The sequence below is a fragment of the Oryx dammah genome, unplaced genomic scaffold, assembly GCF_014754425.2.
Source record: "Oryx dammah isolate SB20612 unplaced genomic scaffold, SCBI_Odam_1.1 HiC_scaffold_18, whole genome shotgun sequence".
Taxonomy (NCBI): Eukaryota; Metazoa; Chordata; class Mammalia; order Artiodactyla; family Bovidae; genus Oryx; species Oryx dammah.
Window position 1 is genome coordinate 87,031,234 of NW_024070202.1, and position 13,301 is coordinate 87,044,534.

Here is a 13,301-nt window from a genome sequence, read left to right on the forward strand (position 1 = left end):
AAAGAGAACAAAAGAAAAATAAACAAAAACTGCTGTATGATTCATTTCTGCTTAGCTTTCCAACATTTAACATATACTAACCTGAAATTTATATTTCAGGTTTGTAAAAGAAAAATTTTAAGATAAACTAATTTATCACAAGGGCATGGTGAAAAATTTTTATAAAGAAAAATTCTTTTAAATAACCACATTGTTTAGCTAAACATATCTTAATTAGTCAGCTTAAAAACAATCACCTCCTGCTCTGGCTAATTAAAGGCTGATTTCTATGCTCTTGCTCCCCCACCGCCTCGGCATCTCAGCTCCATCACCAATCTACTCTGCTCTCCTCCTCCCATTCTGCCAGTAATTCCTCATGATCTCCTCAACTAGCCAAGATGTCCTCAGAGTTAAATTCTCAAGGGAGCAATCACAGCAAAGCAGTGAACATTACCCATAGCACCTTCTTCACTTACTGTCTCCGAACCTTAATATTCAGTGCCCCAAAGTATCATTAAACAAAGAACCAGAGAACCAAACTGACACTGCTGTAAAAAAAAGTCTGAGAAAACACTATATTTAATTCTTCATTTTGCCACTTATATAATAAAAATAAGTGAAAAAAATCATGAAGCAAAATCCTCTGATACACTTACAGTGTGCAGTTTGGTAGATTAGAAGAACTATGTTTTAAGAGTAATTGAATGTAATTGGCAAAGAAATTTATTTCTTCTAATTTTTCAACAAAACAACAGCAACAAAACCCACCATTAAGACAAAACCCCAAATAGTAAAGGTAGAATTCTAATAAAAATGGACTTTCTCATAATATGTGACAAATAAACCTTTATAGGGAATATGGATATATGTTTTCTGTTCTTTGATCCTGTTACAGAATGATTCTAAATGATACATATGCTTAATTGGGAATGTAATTAAGGTAACAAGTGTTTGTTACAATTAAATAGATGAAAAATGTAAATAGGTTTTGTCTCAAGCTGGCATGTATAACCTGCAATTTATTCATAACCTTTTCATTTTAAAATTACTTCTGATTAGTGACCTATCCCTAAAAGTATTAATCACAGGTTAAAGAATCCAAATGTGAAAAATGGAGTCTGAGATAATTTCCTGAAAATGCCAGCAGTAAACTTACCTTACTGGCATTCACTCCTAGAACTCAAAAGCCAGAATTTTATAGACAGGGAGAGATTTGGAGGAGCATCTATTAAGATGATTTATACAAATGCGGGTTCAAAGCTTGTCGTTTGCTGGGTGTGAGACACTGACAAGTTCTGCCTTTTAACTTCTTAATGACTTAGTTTCCTTAACTGGAAAAAGGGGAAAGTGATACTTACCTCACAGGGTTGTCACAAGGCTTAACCAAGATAAAGAATTTGGCCCTCTGTCTCAATTAACGGTAGCTAATTTTCTTCTTTGAATTATTATTTTTTCTAGCTGACTTCATGTGAGACCTTGTGCAAAGCATGGGCTATTACTGAGCTCATTTCATTTCTGTGAGGCTCAAACTTTTGCAAACCATTCATTATGGGTAATAATGATGATCGGTGATAATGTAATAATAATTATGGTAATAATCATAATGTTGATTGTAGTTATATAGTAGTTATCATTTATGGAGACCCTAGGCTGTGCCAGGCTCTTTTCACAGTTTTTTAAAAATCCTCCCCAAAACATCTTTAAATTAGATGTCATAACCATTTTATAGTTGAGGAAACTGAGGTTAAGGAAGACTTAACGATGAATAAGCTAAGCTAATGATGAATAAGGATCTAAAAGTAAGGCTGATTGATTTCAAAGCCCACGTCTTTTTCACTTTAATGACTCTCATTTACCAAATCTGCAATAGGGAGGCTTGTGACAATCTGGAGTTAATAAATATGGTTTGTAATAATATAAAGATTATTTTAAAATAACAAGATGCAACAAATGGTACATGAAAGGACAAAAGAAGACTTGCTGGTACTGAGAAACAAAGGACGAACCCTTCTCTGCAACCTGCATTATTGTTTCTTTAAAGGTGAGACTAAGATAAAAGCAGGAAAAGATTGTGTTCTTAAAACTATTCTTACAAAGGTTTTTCTACATAGACTAGATAAATCACACAACTGGAGTCAACAAAGGATCCTGGACATACACAGCACTAACCACACTGCTTGCCTGAGTACGGAAAACTCCGGTTATATCACTTAGACTAGAGTCACAACCTAGGGCACAAAATGACCCTGCCCCACAGATCACATATGAACATCAAAGCTGGGAGTACTTTTTTTTTTTTTAATCGATATGTATCATCGATATGCTAAGCTTAGCTTAATAGCTTCAAAAACTCAAACAAATAAAACCAAAACATAGTATTCCTCAACCAATGAAGATAAATGCCATGCAATCTAAACACATTTGCACAGAACACAGCCCAGGCCATGCACCAGCTAACACACCACCAGGAAAGAAGTGAGGGATACACACGTGGACTCATATAAAGAAGCCATCCACGAAGGAGTAGAAAAGCTAGGAATCTGTGGAAGATTAAGAGGCAGACTTGGAACTTTTGGAAGAGCTACATTGGGAAGACTGTTGGCGATATTCCTGTAAAGAAACAAACAACGTGGGAAGGGACCACCATAAGCAATAACTACAGATGGCCATGTGTAAAGTCATAAGGGCAGGATAGAAGAGACAGGGGCTCTGTGGACACTATTGCAAGATACCTACTTGACAGGCTGCCATGTCTCTTGCTCAAAACCTCTGTGAATTGACTGAGCGATGGAGGACTCCATGAGATCCACGTAGCGGACAACCAAGGGCACAAAGATTTCTTGCAAGTGTTTATGAAATTTTCCATTACATAAAAGTGCTGAAATAGTCAAGCAGAAACAGAGTTTGTCAGAGGGCTTATAGCAGGCATCTGGAAAATATGGATGAAAAACTTTTATGGAAAGAGTATCACATAGAATCAATAAAATACAGAGAACAACAGGCTTTGTTCCTCATACTGGATATCATGCAATGAAAACTAACCAAGAAATATAGTCACCTTCTCCATATAGCTATCAAAACCATAAATGTATCTCTATAAAATCTTCCTGGCAGGTGGTATGGTTTTATTTTCTAAAAGGTTTAGCTCACGAGGCATTTGGCCACTTGTTGGAGATTCAAACGAACTGTGGAGTACCCTAAAGATCTTGACACGTGTAAATACGGCAATTAACCAGAGTTATAACCCTCGTGGGCTTCCCAGGTGGCGCTAGTGGTAAAGACCCGCCTGCCAATCCAAGAGACATAAGAGATGTGGATTAGATCCCTGAGTCAGGGAGATCCAAGAGGGCACAGCAATCCACTTCAGTATTCTTGCCTGGAAATACTGGGAAAGTCCCAATTCTTGGGACTTCCCTGTAGCTTAGATGGCAAAGAATCTGCCTGAAATGCAGGAGACTTAGGTTTGATCCCTCAGTCAGGAAGATTCCCTGGAGAAGGAAATGGCAACACACTCCAGTATTCTTGCCTGGGGAATTTCACGGACTGAGGAGCCTGGTAGGCTCCAGTCCATGGGGTCGCAAAGTCAGACATGACTGTGCAACTAACACACATTCTTGCCTGGAGAGTCCCAAGGACAGAAGAGTCTTGCGGGCGAGAGTCTATGAGGTGGCAGGAGTCAGACACAACTGAAAAGATTTGGCATGCATACATAATCCCTGTGGTATGCTGTGTAGCACAGAACTAAACCTATTCAATTCTAAAAGATAAGTCTGCTTGCTTCTAAGAGATACCCTAGTTTTAACTCACCGGGAGGGTGACTGTGGCCTTGGGAATGTCTATTCCACTTTATGAACTTTTTAGTTATTGGTGAAATTTTTCTTCATCACTCACTTCTCCATGAGTGTATGTAAAAAAAGTCAGCATATCACATGCATTTTTTAGTTGCCCATTAGTCTTCAGTGCATTGTGATGTAGAAATAGAGCAAACATCCTACCTGATGCCATTGCAGCAGTCTAAGAGTTGCTACTACTAGGACAGGACTGCTGGACAAGATGCACTTTACCTCCACTAAGAGATGGCTGCTTTCTGTGCACAGGTCATAACTGTGTTAGAATAGTCAGTGCTGTGGATGGAATGTCCATGTCCAAAATTCGTATGTTGAAATCCTAACTCCCATTCCCCACTGGCTCAGCATGTAAAAAATCCGCCCACAAAGCAGGAGACACAGGAGTCGTGGGTTCAATCCCTGGGTCTGGAAAACCCCCTGGAGAAGGAGATGGCAACCCACTCCAGTAGTCTTGCCTGGAAAATCCCATGGACAGAGGAGCGCTGCTGCTGAGTCATTTCAGTCATGTCCCACTCAAATGACTTAGCAGCCGCGCTCCTCTGTCCATGGGATTTTGTGGGCTACAATCCTTGGGGCTGCAAAGAGTTGGACGGAACTGAGTGACTGAGGACAGTAAGCACATTAATATGATGGTACTAGGAGACGGGGTCTTTGGGAAGTGATTAGGTCAAGGGCAGAGCCCTCAACAATAGGATCAGGACCCTTCTTAGAGACAATCCCTGGACCCTTGCACCATGTAAAGTTACAGTGAGAAAATGGTTGGCGGTGAACCAGGAAATCTAGCCCTCCCTAGACACTGAATCTGCTGGTGCTTTGATGTCAGACTTCCCAGCCTCCAGAACTGTAAGGAAGAAATTTCTGCGACTTATTAGCCACCCAGTGTGAGGTATTCTGCTGTGGTAGCTGGAACGAACACAGTGTGTGCCCAAGTTGCACCACGAAAGAAGAGAAATTCTGTAGGAAAATACTAAGTAATGCTAAGCAACTGTCAACAAAGAATTTGTCATTTTTTAGGTGATAGCGCATATTTCTCAAGGGGACATCCTAAACTCAGTTGTGATTTCTTTAAATAACCTTCAAAGTGAAAATGTATTCATTTAAAAAAATACTCTGTGGTTACCAAAGGTATTTCTTAAGAGATGGTATTTTAGCTGAGCCTAAATGATAGGGGAGCCTTGCATGGAAGATTTAGAGGGAAAGTTTCTGGGAAGGAATGAGTTGGGGTGCTTCTAGTAAAACAAAAAAGCCGATATGGCAGCAGCAGAGTGAGGGAGGGGGAAGAATACTCCCAGGTAATGTCTCGATGGTAGGACTCTGTGAAAAGGACAAATTTTACTGGGGAGTGGATGCATTCTTATTTTTATTAAGAGAGGAGTGACATGATATCGTCTCTCTGGCTGCTGTAGTAGGTGCCAAAGGGAGGAAGCAGAGAAGAAGGTGAATGCTCAGTCCTTTTCTACTACAGACAGATGAAAAGTTGATGATGTTGGTGGTGGCAGAGGTAGGAGGAGATGCGGAAAAGGCTCATCAGTAATCCCGTTCCTTTTCGTTCCCAGCAGGATGAATGTGCTTTACAATCCTGTGCTATATACTTAAAGTTGCCAAGAGAGTAGATCTCAAATGTTCTTACCAAGCCCCCTGCTCGAAAACCTGTAGCCGTGTGAGGATGTGACAACTAACCTTAATGCATTAATCACAACAATACAAAAGTATAACAAGTTACTGCATTGCACGCCTTAAACTTACACAGTGTTAAATGTCAACTATCTCAATACTTTTGTTTAAACGAATTTGAACAGCTGTATATGCTTGTAGTTACTAATCTAATTACTAGAACATATCACTATTGGCTTGGCCAAAAAGGTTGTTTGGTTTTTTTCTGTAACATCTTATGGAAAAACCAGAATAAACTTTTTAACCAATCCAACAGTATTATCTTCATAAAATATTCAGCTAAATACACCAATTTCCTCAGAATGTCTCTCAGGGCAAAAATACTTCAAAAACCTAAAGTGAAGTCGCTCAGTCATGTCCAACTCTTTGCAGCCCCATGGACTGTATGTAGCCTACCAGGCTCCTCCATCCATAGGATTTTCCAGGCAAGAGTACTGGAGTGGATTGCCATTTCCTTCTCCAGGGGATCTTCCAGACCCAGGGATTGAACCTGGGTCTCCCGCATTGTAGGCAGATGCTTTACCATCTGAGCCCCGACGGAGATCTATATAACAAGTATAGACCAAAACCCTAAACAGTGTTTTAAAACTTGGGAAAGTATGTGACGCTTACCATGGTAGCACTAATAAGAAAACGCTCATAATCCCTTTAATTTAGTGATTCTAAAATTGGTCAGAGGCTGAAAACTACAGACACATGAACAAGGAATAGGAAGTTATTCCCAAGTACAGAAGGAAATACAACACTGTGGTTTTTCTGAATCTCTAATTGACATAGTTTAGCATTTTTTTTTAGGTGTAATAATCTTTACTGGCTTATCTATATGATAAAAGATTTCCCACTAAAGTGAGAATGATAATCATATTAACAATAAATGTCTTATGGAGGAGACTCATGTTATCTTAATGATGTTTTTATTAACACACTGAAAGGAGCTTTATTTTTTCCTAGAAAGGTAGAAGGTACTATAGATCATGTAATTCAATTCCTTTTACCAAATGGCTTCCCTGGTGGTTCAGACAGTAAAGAATCGGCCTGCAATGTGGGAGATCTGGGTTCGATCCCTGGATTGGGAAGATCCACTGGAGGGGGGCATGGCAACCCAATCCAGTATTCTTGCCTGGAGAATCCACATGGACACAGAGGAGCCCGGTGGGCTACAGTCCACGGGGTCACAAAGAGTCGGACATGACTGAGCGACTAGGAACATGTAAGTAAGGATGCGTGCTGAATAAATCACTGTAGTAAGAAAATTTAAAAGTATATACACTAACCTGAATTTATTGGATCTCTACTTCAGAAATCTCCTTATGTGCCTCCTCCACCTTCTTCTCTTCATTATCATTAGCATTTCTGAACTGTCAGTACTATATTAAGTTCCTTTCTAGGTATTCTCTCATTTAATCATCACAAATGCTCTGTGAGGGAAGTGTTATTATTATTATTTTTTTCAATCTCTTCAATATAGGAGATTGAGGCACAGATCATTTAGGACACTTGGCCAAGTCACTTAGTCATTAGACAATACAACAAGGATTTGATATCAGAACCCCTTCTTAACTTTCAGATTATAATACTTGCTGTTTGGTCACCAAGTTGTATCCAATTCTTTTGTGACCCCATGGACAGTGGCCTGCTAGGCTCCTCTGTCCATAGGATTTTACCAGGCAAGAATACTGGAGTGGGTTGCCATTTCCTTCTCCAAAGATTCTTCCCGACCCAGGGATCAAACCACCTCCTGCACTGGCAGGTGGACTCTTTACCACTGAACCACCTGGGAAGCTAATACTATTTTTTCTCAATTTTAGTTACCATAAACTATTATCATTCTCTCTATTCATTTACACATCTTTTCAACTTACTATCATCATATTAGCATCTTTTAAGATCTAGAAATGTCGTAAACTCTTCTGGGTTTAAAAAAAGAAAAAAAAAACCCTGCAAATGACAAACACACTACACCATATCTTAGATGACTTACATGTATTCGGAATTAGAATTTTTAAAAACTGTTACAACATGAAAAAGTGAAAAGGTTAGCAAAACCATTATATTCAATGAATTGAAAAGTGAACTAAATTGGGAAGCATGATTTATCCAGCTCTGTTCTTCTTTCTCAAGATGGTTTTTGCTCTTTGTGGCCTTTTAGCAATTCTACTCCTGTGAATATGTCTGAAAAAAACAAGAACACTAATTTGAAAGGATATATGCACCCCAATGTTCATAGCAGCATTACTTACAATTGTTAAGATATGGAAGCAACCTAGGTGTCTATCAACAAATGAATGGAGAAAGAAGTGTCTATCAACAAGTGCCCATATATAGACAATGGAATACTACTCAGCCATTCAAAAAGAAATTTCGCCATCTGCAGCAACACTGATGGATTTGGAAGGCACTATGCTAAGTGAAATAAGTCAGAGAAAGACAAATAGTATATAATATCATTAAAAATGTACTTATCTAGTAAATAAGAAAGACACAGACTCACAGATATAGAGGATAAAATAGTAGTTACCAGTAGCAAGGGGGAAGAGGACTAAGAGGTGTGTGCATGCTAAGTCGCTTCAGTCGTGTCCGACTCTTTGCAACCCCATGGACTGCAGTCCACCAGGCTCCTCTGCCTGTGGGATTCTCCAGGCAAGAATACTGGAGTGGGGTGCCATGTCCTTCTCCTGGGAAGAGGTATAAACTACCAGGTATAAAATAAGCTCCAGGGGAACAAAGACACTGATGCAGAGAAGACTTGTGCACAGTGTGGGAAGAGGAGGGTGGGATGAACTGAGATAGCGTGGCATTGAAACATACACATTTCAGTGTATAAAACAGATAGCTAGTAGGAGTTGTTGTTTAGCAAGGGGAGCTCAGCCTGACGCTCTGTGATGACCTAGAAGGGTAGGACAGGGGGCTGGGAGGGAGGCTTAGGAGGGAAAAGACATGTGTACACTTACGGCTGTTTCGCTGTTGTACGGTAGAAAACAACACAACATTGTAAAGCAATTACCCTCCAATAAAAAATAAAAGGGTATGCTCCAGTGATACCTTGCAAAACACAGGAAATAAAGCCCACGTTTCACAGTAAAGATAAATGGAGTGTAACATTTAAAAATTGTCAATCACTACACGGTACACCTATGTATATGTGTACGTATTCAGTCACTCAGTTATGTCTGACTCTTTGTGACCCCATGGACCAGCCTGCCAGGCTCCTCTGTCCATGGAATTTTTCCAAGCAAGAATACTGGAGTGGGTTGCCATTTTCTACTCCAGGGGATCTTCCTGACCCAGGGATCAAACCTGTGTGTCTTGCATCTCCTGTACTGAAAGGTGCATTCTTTACCGCTAGCACCACCTGGGAAGCCCTGTACATCTGTAATATAGAATATTTTATACCAACTATATTTCAATAAATAAAAGTGAACCAACACTGTGAAAATATTCAATGAGCTTATAATACACATTGAAAGGACAATTTCATGGACAATTTACATGGCTGTACAGTTAGACTGTGTGCCTAAGCCTTCATTTATATGGTCTCTGAATAAAAAGTATAAAGAACCTTAGGCTTTGCATCTTGATGAAAGTGAAACTTGCTCAGTCGTGTCCGACTCTTTGCCACTCCATGGACTATGCAGTCTATGGAATTCTCCAGGCCAGAATACTGGAGTGGGTAGCCTTTCCCTTCTCCAGGGGATCTTCCCAAGCCAAGGATCTAACCCAGGTCTCCCACATTGCAGGTGGTTTCTTTACCAGCTGAGACACAAGGAAGGCCCAAGAATATTGGAGTGGGTAGCCGATTGCTTCTTCAGCAGTTGCATCTTGATAGGTACTATTAAATATCATCATTATTTTGAACTATAGCAAAGCCAAAATACTGCCTAATGTTAACAAATCATTTCACCTGCAAATGAGCAGTCTATCTCATCAGTTCAAATGCTACTTTACTACACATTTAGAGATTAGGTAAGTTGGCTATTCAGTCATACTTAGTTTGTTAAGATGAAAACGCACATAAGGAAAATCACAGCTCAGTTACTATTAAATGTTACAATGATTCTAAGATTAAGTAGCAGTTGACTCAAATGTATTTCTGGCAAGAGCTCTCTTTTATGAAACAAATTTTACATCTACAAATGAGCACTTTACCTCATTAATTCAAATGCTACTTTATTGTACATTTAGAGATTAGATATGTTGGCTATTAAGTCATGCTTAGTTTGTTAAAATGAAGCACATAAGGAGAATCACACACGATTATTATGTTATTATTACATATTATAATGATTCTAAGATTAAGTAGCAGTTGACTTAGATTATTTCTAGTAAGAGCTCTTTTTTTTTTTGATATACTTGATAAGCACTGGATTCATTATCTTGTTAAACAAGCCTGCTTCTCTTCTCTTATTCCAATCCCAGGAATAAAAACAGAGATCATCCCACCTGATCAATATACCAGCAACCTGGAAGCTGTACCAGAGGTCTTTCCTTCAGTTCCTACCTCCAATTAGGAGTGAGACCCTGCATAATTAATATCCTTACTATCTTTCTAGCACATCTCATCCTTATGTTCATCAACACTGCTGTTGTCCCAGGTCCAGCCCTCTCATCTCCCGTCTTGGCTAAAGCAATAATTTCCTAACTGGTCTTAGGCAGCTAATTTTCCTTCTGCCCATTCATCTTCTTAAAATCTCAAGCAGAGGGGTGTGCTAAAATATGAAACAAAGAATGTATCTCTTAAAGATTATAATTTTTAAATGGATCCTCAAGACAAACTTCAAAAGCCTTAGCATGAAATGAAAGCCATCTATGAAGTATCTTAATATGACCTCTTTGGCTCATTTTGGTTACCTGACTCCCTTACTTCCTGTGGTCCAGCCATAGTGTTCAAGTAGACACTTTCCCATCTAAGTCTCTCTTGAGATGCTTCATTCTGTTGTCCTTTTGCCGAATTACTGGTTTCCTCTGTTTATTCTTCACCCTGCACAGGCTTCTACTGTGGTCCATGCTATACTTCTGTATTTGATGACGCATCTCTTTCTTCCTATAAGGGTGCAAGGTCCATGAAGAAGGGACCCTGTCTGTATTCTTAGTACTCAACAAAATCCCTGCCTCAGAGCAAGTGTTCAAATCTTTGTTGACTCAGATGTTGAATACTCTATGAAGATTACTATATAGTTACTACATTATTATTCTGTATAAGAATGTATCAAGGCCTGTGTATCTTTTCATATTTTATGTAAAATATACAGCACTAAATACTTTTATGAGAAATCCTATTTTTAGACCAGTATGTTCAATATTAGACCAGTAAGGATTCTACTGGACATTCATTGTTGTTTAGTCACTAAGTTGTGTCCAGCTCTTTGTGACCCCATAGACTGTAGCCTGGGCTTCCCCTGATGGCTCAGTAGTAGAGAATTCAGGGGCAATACAGCAGCCAGAGAAGACACAGGTTCAACCCCTGGGCTGGGAAGATCCCCTGGAGAAGGCCATGGCAACCCACTCCAGTATTCTTGCCTGGAGAATCTCATGAACAGAGGAGCTTGGCGGGCAACAGTCCATACAGTCACAAAGAGCAGGGCATGACTGAAGTGACTTCATGAACTGTAGCTCACCAGGCTCCTCTGTCCATAGGATTCTCCAGGCTAGAATACTGGAGTGGGTTGCCATTTCCGTCTCCAGGGGATATTCTCGACTCAGGGATCGAACACCTGTCTCCTGCTTGGCAGGTAGATTCTTTACCACTAAACTACCTGGGCAAGCTCCTCTACTGGATATAAATGTCAATTTTGTGTCTCTCATTTCATTATGATTATTCCTTTGGGCACGCTTGTGGGATCTTAATTGCCTGACCAGTGACCAAACCCAGGGTCCCAGCAATGGAAGCCTGGAATCCTAACCACTGGATCTCCAGGGAATTCTATGGCTCTTACTTTAGTGACTGTACCAAAGGGAGTATTTCTTCTGTTCAGTTATGACTTGACAGCAGACTATTACATCCTGCAGAATTTGGAGAAAATGGAGATTTCCCTTATTTCCTAAGTACAGTCACAAGTGTTGAATTCTGGCCCAAAGTTTGCTCATGTTTTAGCAGAGCTTTCCTATTTTATTAAAAACATCAAATTATAAACCCAAGTTCCAAAGTTTTGGAAAATTGGCAACTGGTAGTACTACTTTTTTAGTAAAAGGCAAGGAAGGATGAAGGGAGGGATGGGACGAGGAGAGAAAGGAAGAGGAAAAATGAGAAGAAATGAAGAGAAAATACACATAGAAAGGTAAAGAGAGAGAGAGGACTCGGTTTCAAAACGCAGGACTCCTTGGATACAGACGACACTATACTTGTGTATGCAAATGTATGCTCCTTTTCTCAGTTGCCCATATGCCAGTTTGCATCCCACTCCTATCAGACACTGTCAAAAGCCCTCTTAATACATAGCCCCAGGCATCAGAATGAGTGCTTCTATCTTCCCCATATGGTGTAATAAGGATGGGTTAGGATTTGGGACTGCCACCTGTCCAAATCAAGCCTTTACAAGGCATCCACTGCAACAGCTCATTGGAAGAGGCGGGTTCTCAACATGGCATCATTCAAGAATGTTGTGACCTTATATCAGAGGTGTGGAAGTAGAAAGAACTGCTCAGAAGGATTCTCACACAGTGGTTATGAGAACGTAAGTGGAGGACCAGCATCTACTTTGTTGATAAAAGTATTGTTTTTCCAAAAGATTCCATGTTTTCCAAATACCACCTTGTCAAAAATAGGGAAGCATCAATGACATTGAGCCCAACGGTACAATTAGTAATGGCAAAAGAAGTAAAAGTCTTAAATAAAAGGTAAACTGGGGTGCAGATGTGCCCAGTTATTTTGAGCATTAATTAATTAATCCCAATAATAAATTAGTGTTGATTATTTACATATCCCAAAGAGTCTTACATTTACAAAAGTACTTGTCAGAGGCTTTTAACAGTCAGATTTCAACAGAGAATTTAAACTTGATCCATTTAGTAACAATTACTAAGACAATAATCACTGGAAAAATTAAGAATAAACAGATAAAAGAGTTTGTGTATTGTGTTTAGGGTTCATGTATCTCCTTTAGGGAGAGGAGAAAGGCTACCCACTCCAGTATGCTGGCCTGGAGAATTCCATGAAGTCCATGGAATTCCATGGGGTCGCAAAGAGTCGGACTCGACTAAGCAACTTTCACTTTCTCCCTGTTGACAGAGGCATATAATGGGATCCCCATCATAGGAAATATGAATATGAAGTTCAGGAGACAAGCCAGGAGGACTGTAGCCTAAAACAGCATTATGTAAAAAGAAAACACACACACAAAAGCAAACCAAACATACTCCCCACTCGGATATAGGAACAGTACCCAACCAAGAGTCTGCGACACTAAGTAGCCACTCAGTAAATATGTGTTTACTGAATAAATATCAATAAAAATCCAACCCCTAAAGGAAACTCTGAGAGCATCCCACTGAAGTTTAAGTAAAACAGAAAACTCTTCAGGTTTTATTCTCCATTAATTAAAAACATGATCAGCAATTTTATATAGTTTGGTAATATTTAATTTATACTGTATTGGAATGAGAACCTCCTAAAACCACACCCAACCCTCCCTTTCCTCTCAGTGCACTTTAAAAAAATATTATTTGTCTATTTGGCTGTACCAGGTCTTAGTCGTGGCAGGCAGTATCTTTTAGTTACAGCACGTGGGATCTAGTTCCCTGACCAGGGATGGAACCTGGGTCCTCTGTATTAGGAGTACAGAGTCTTAGCCACTAGACCACCAG

General features: G+C 39.6%; 1 protein-coding gene across 19 annotated transcripts in view; it reads right to left on the bottom strand.

Moving 5' to 3' along the window:
* CADPS2 (calcium dependent secretion activator 2) overlaps nucleotides 1-13,301 on the bottom strand; it is a 575,633-nt gene that overhangs the window by 70,626 nt on the left and 491,706 nt on the right. For 10 of the 19 annotated variants that reach the window (XM_040259536.1, XM_040259533.1, XM_040259535.1 and 7 more), the window contains 2 exons: nucleotides 2,716-2,857; nucleotides 2,470-2,589 (listed from right to left, as the gene is read on the bottom strand). In XM_040259536.1, the coding sequence (XP_040115470.1) occupies nucleotides 2,470-2,589; nucleotides 2,716-2,857 (262 nt within the window). The remainder of the gene's footprint in view (nucleotides 1-2,469; nucleotides 2,590-2,715; nucleotides 2,858-13,301) is intronic. The other 9 variants (XM_040259543.1, XM_040259540.1, XM_040259546.1 and 6 more) reach the window with 1 other exon arrangement.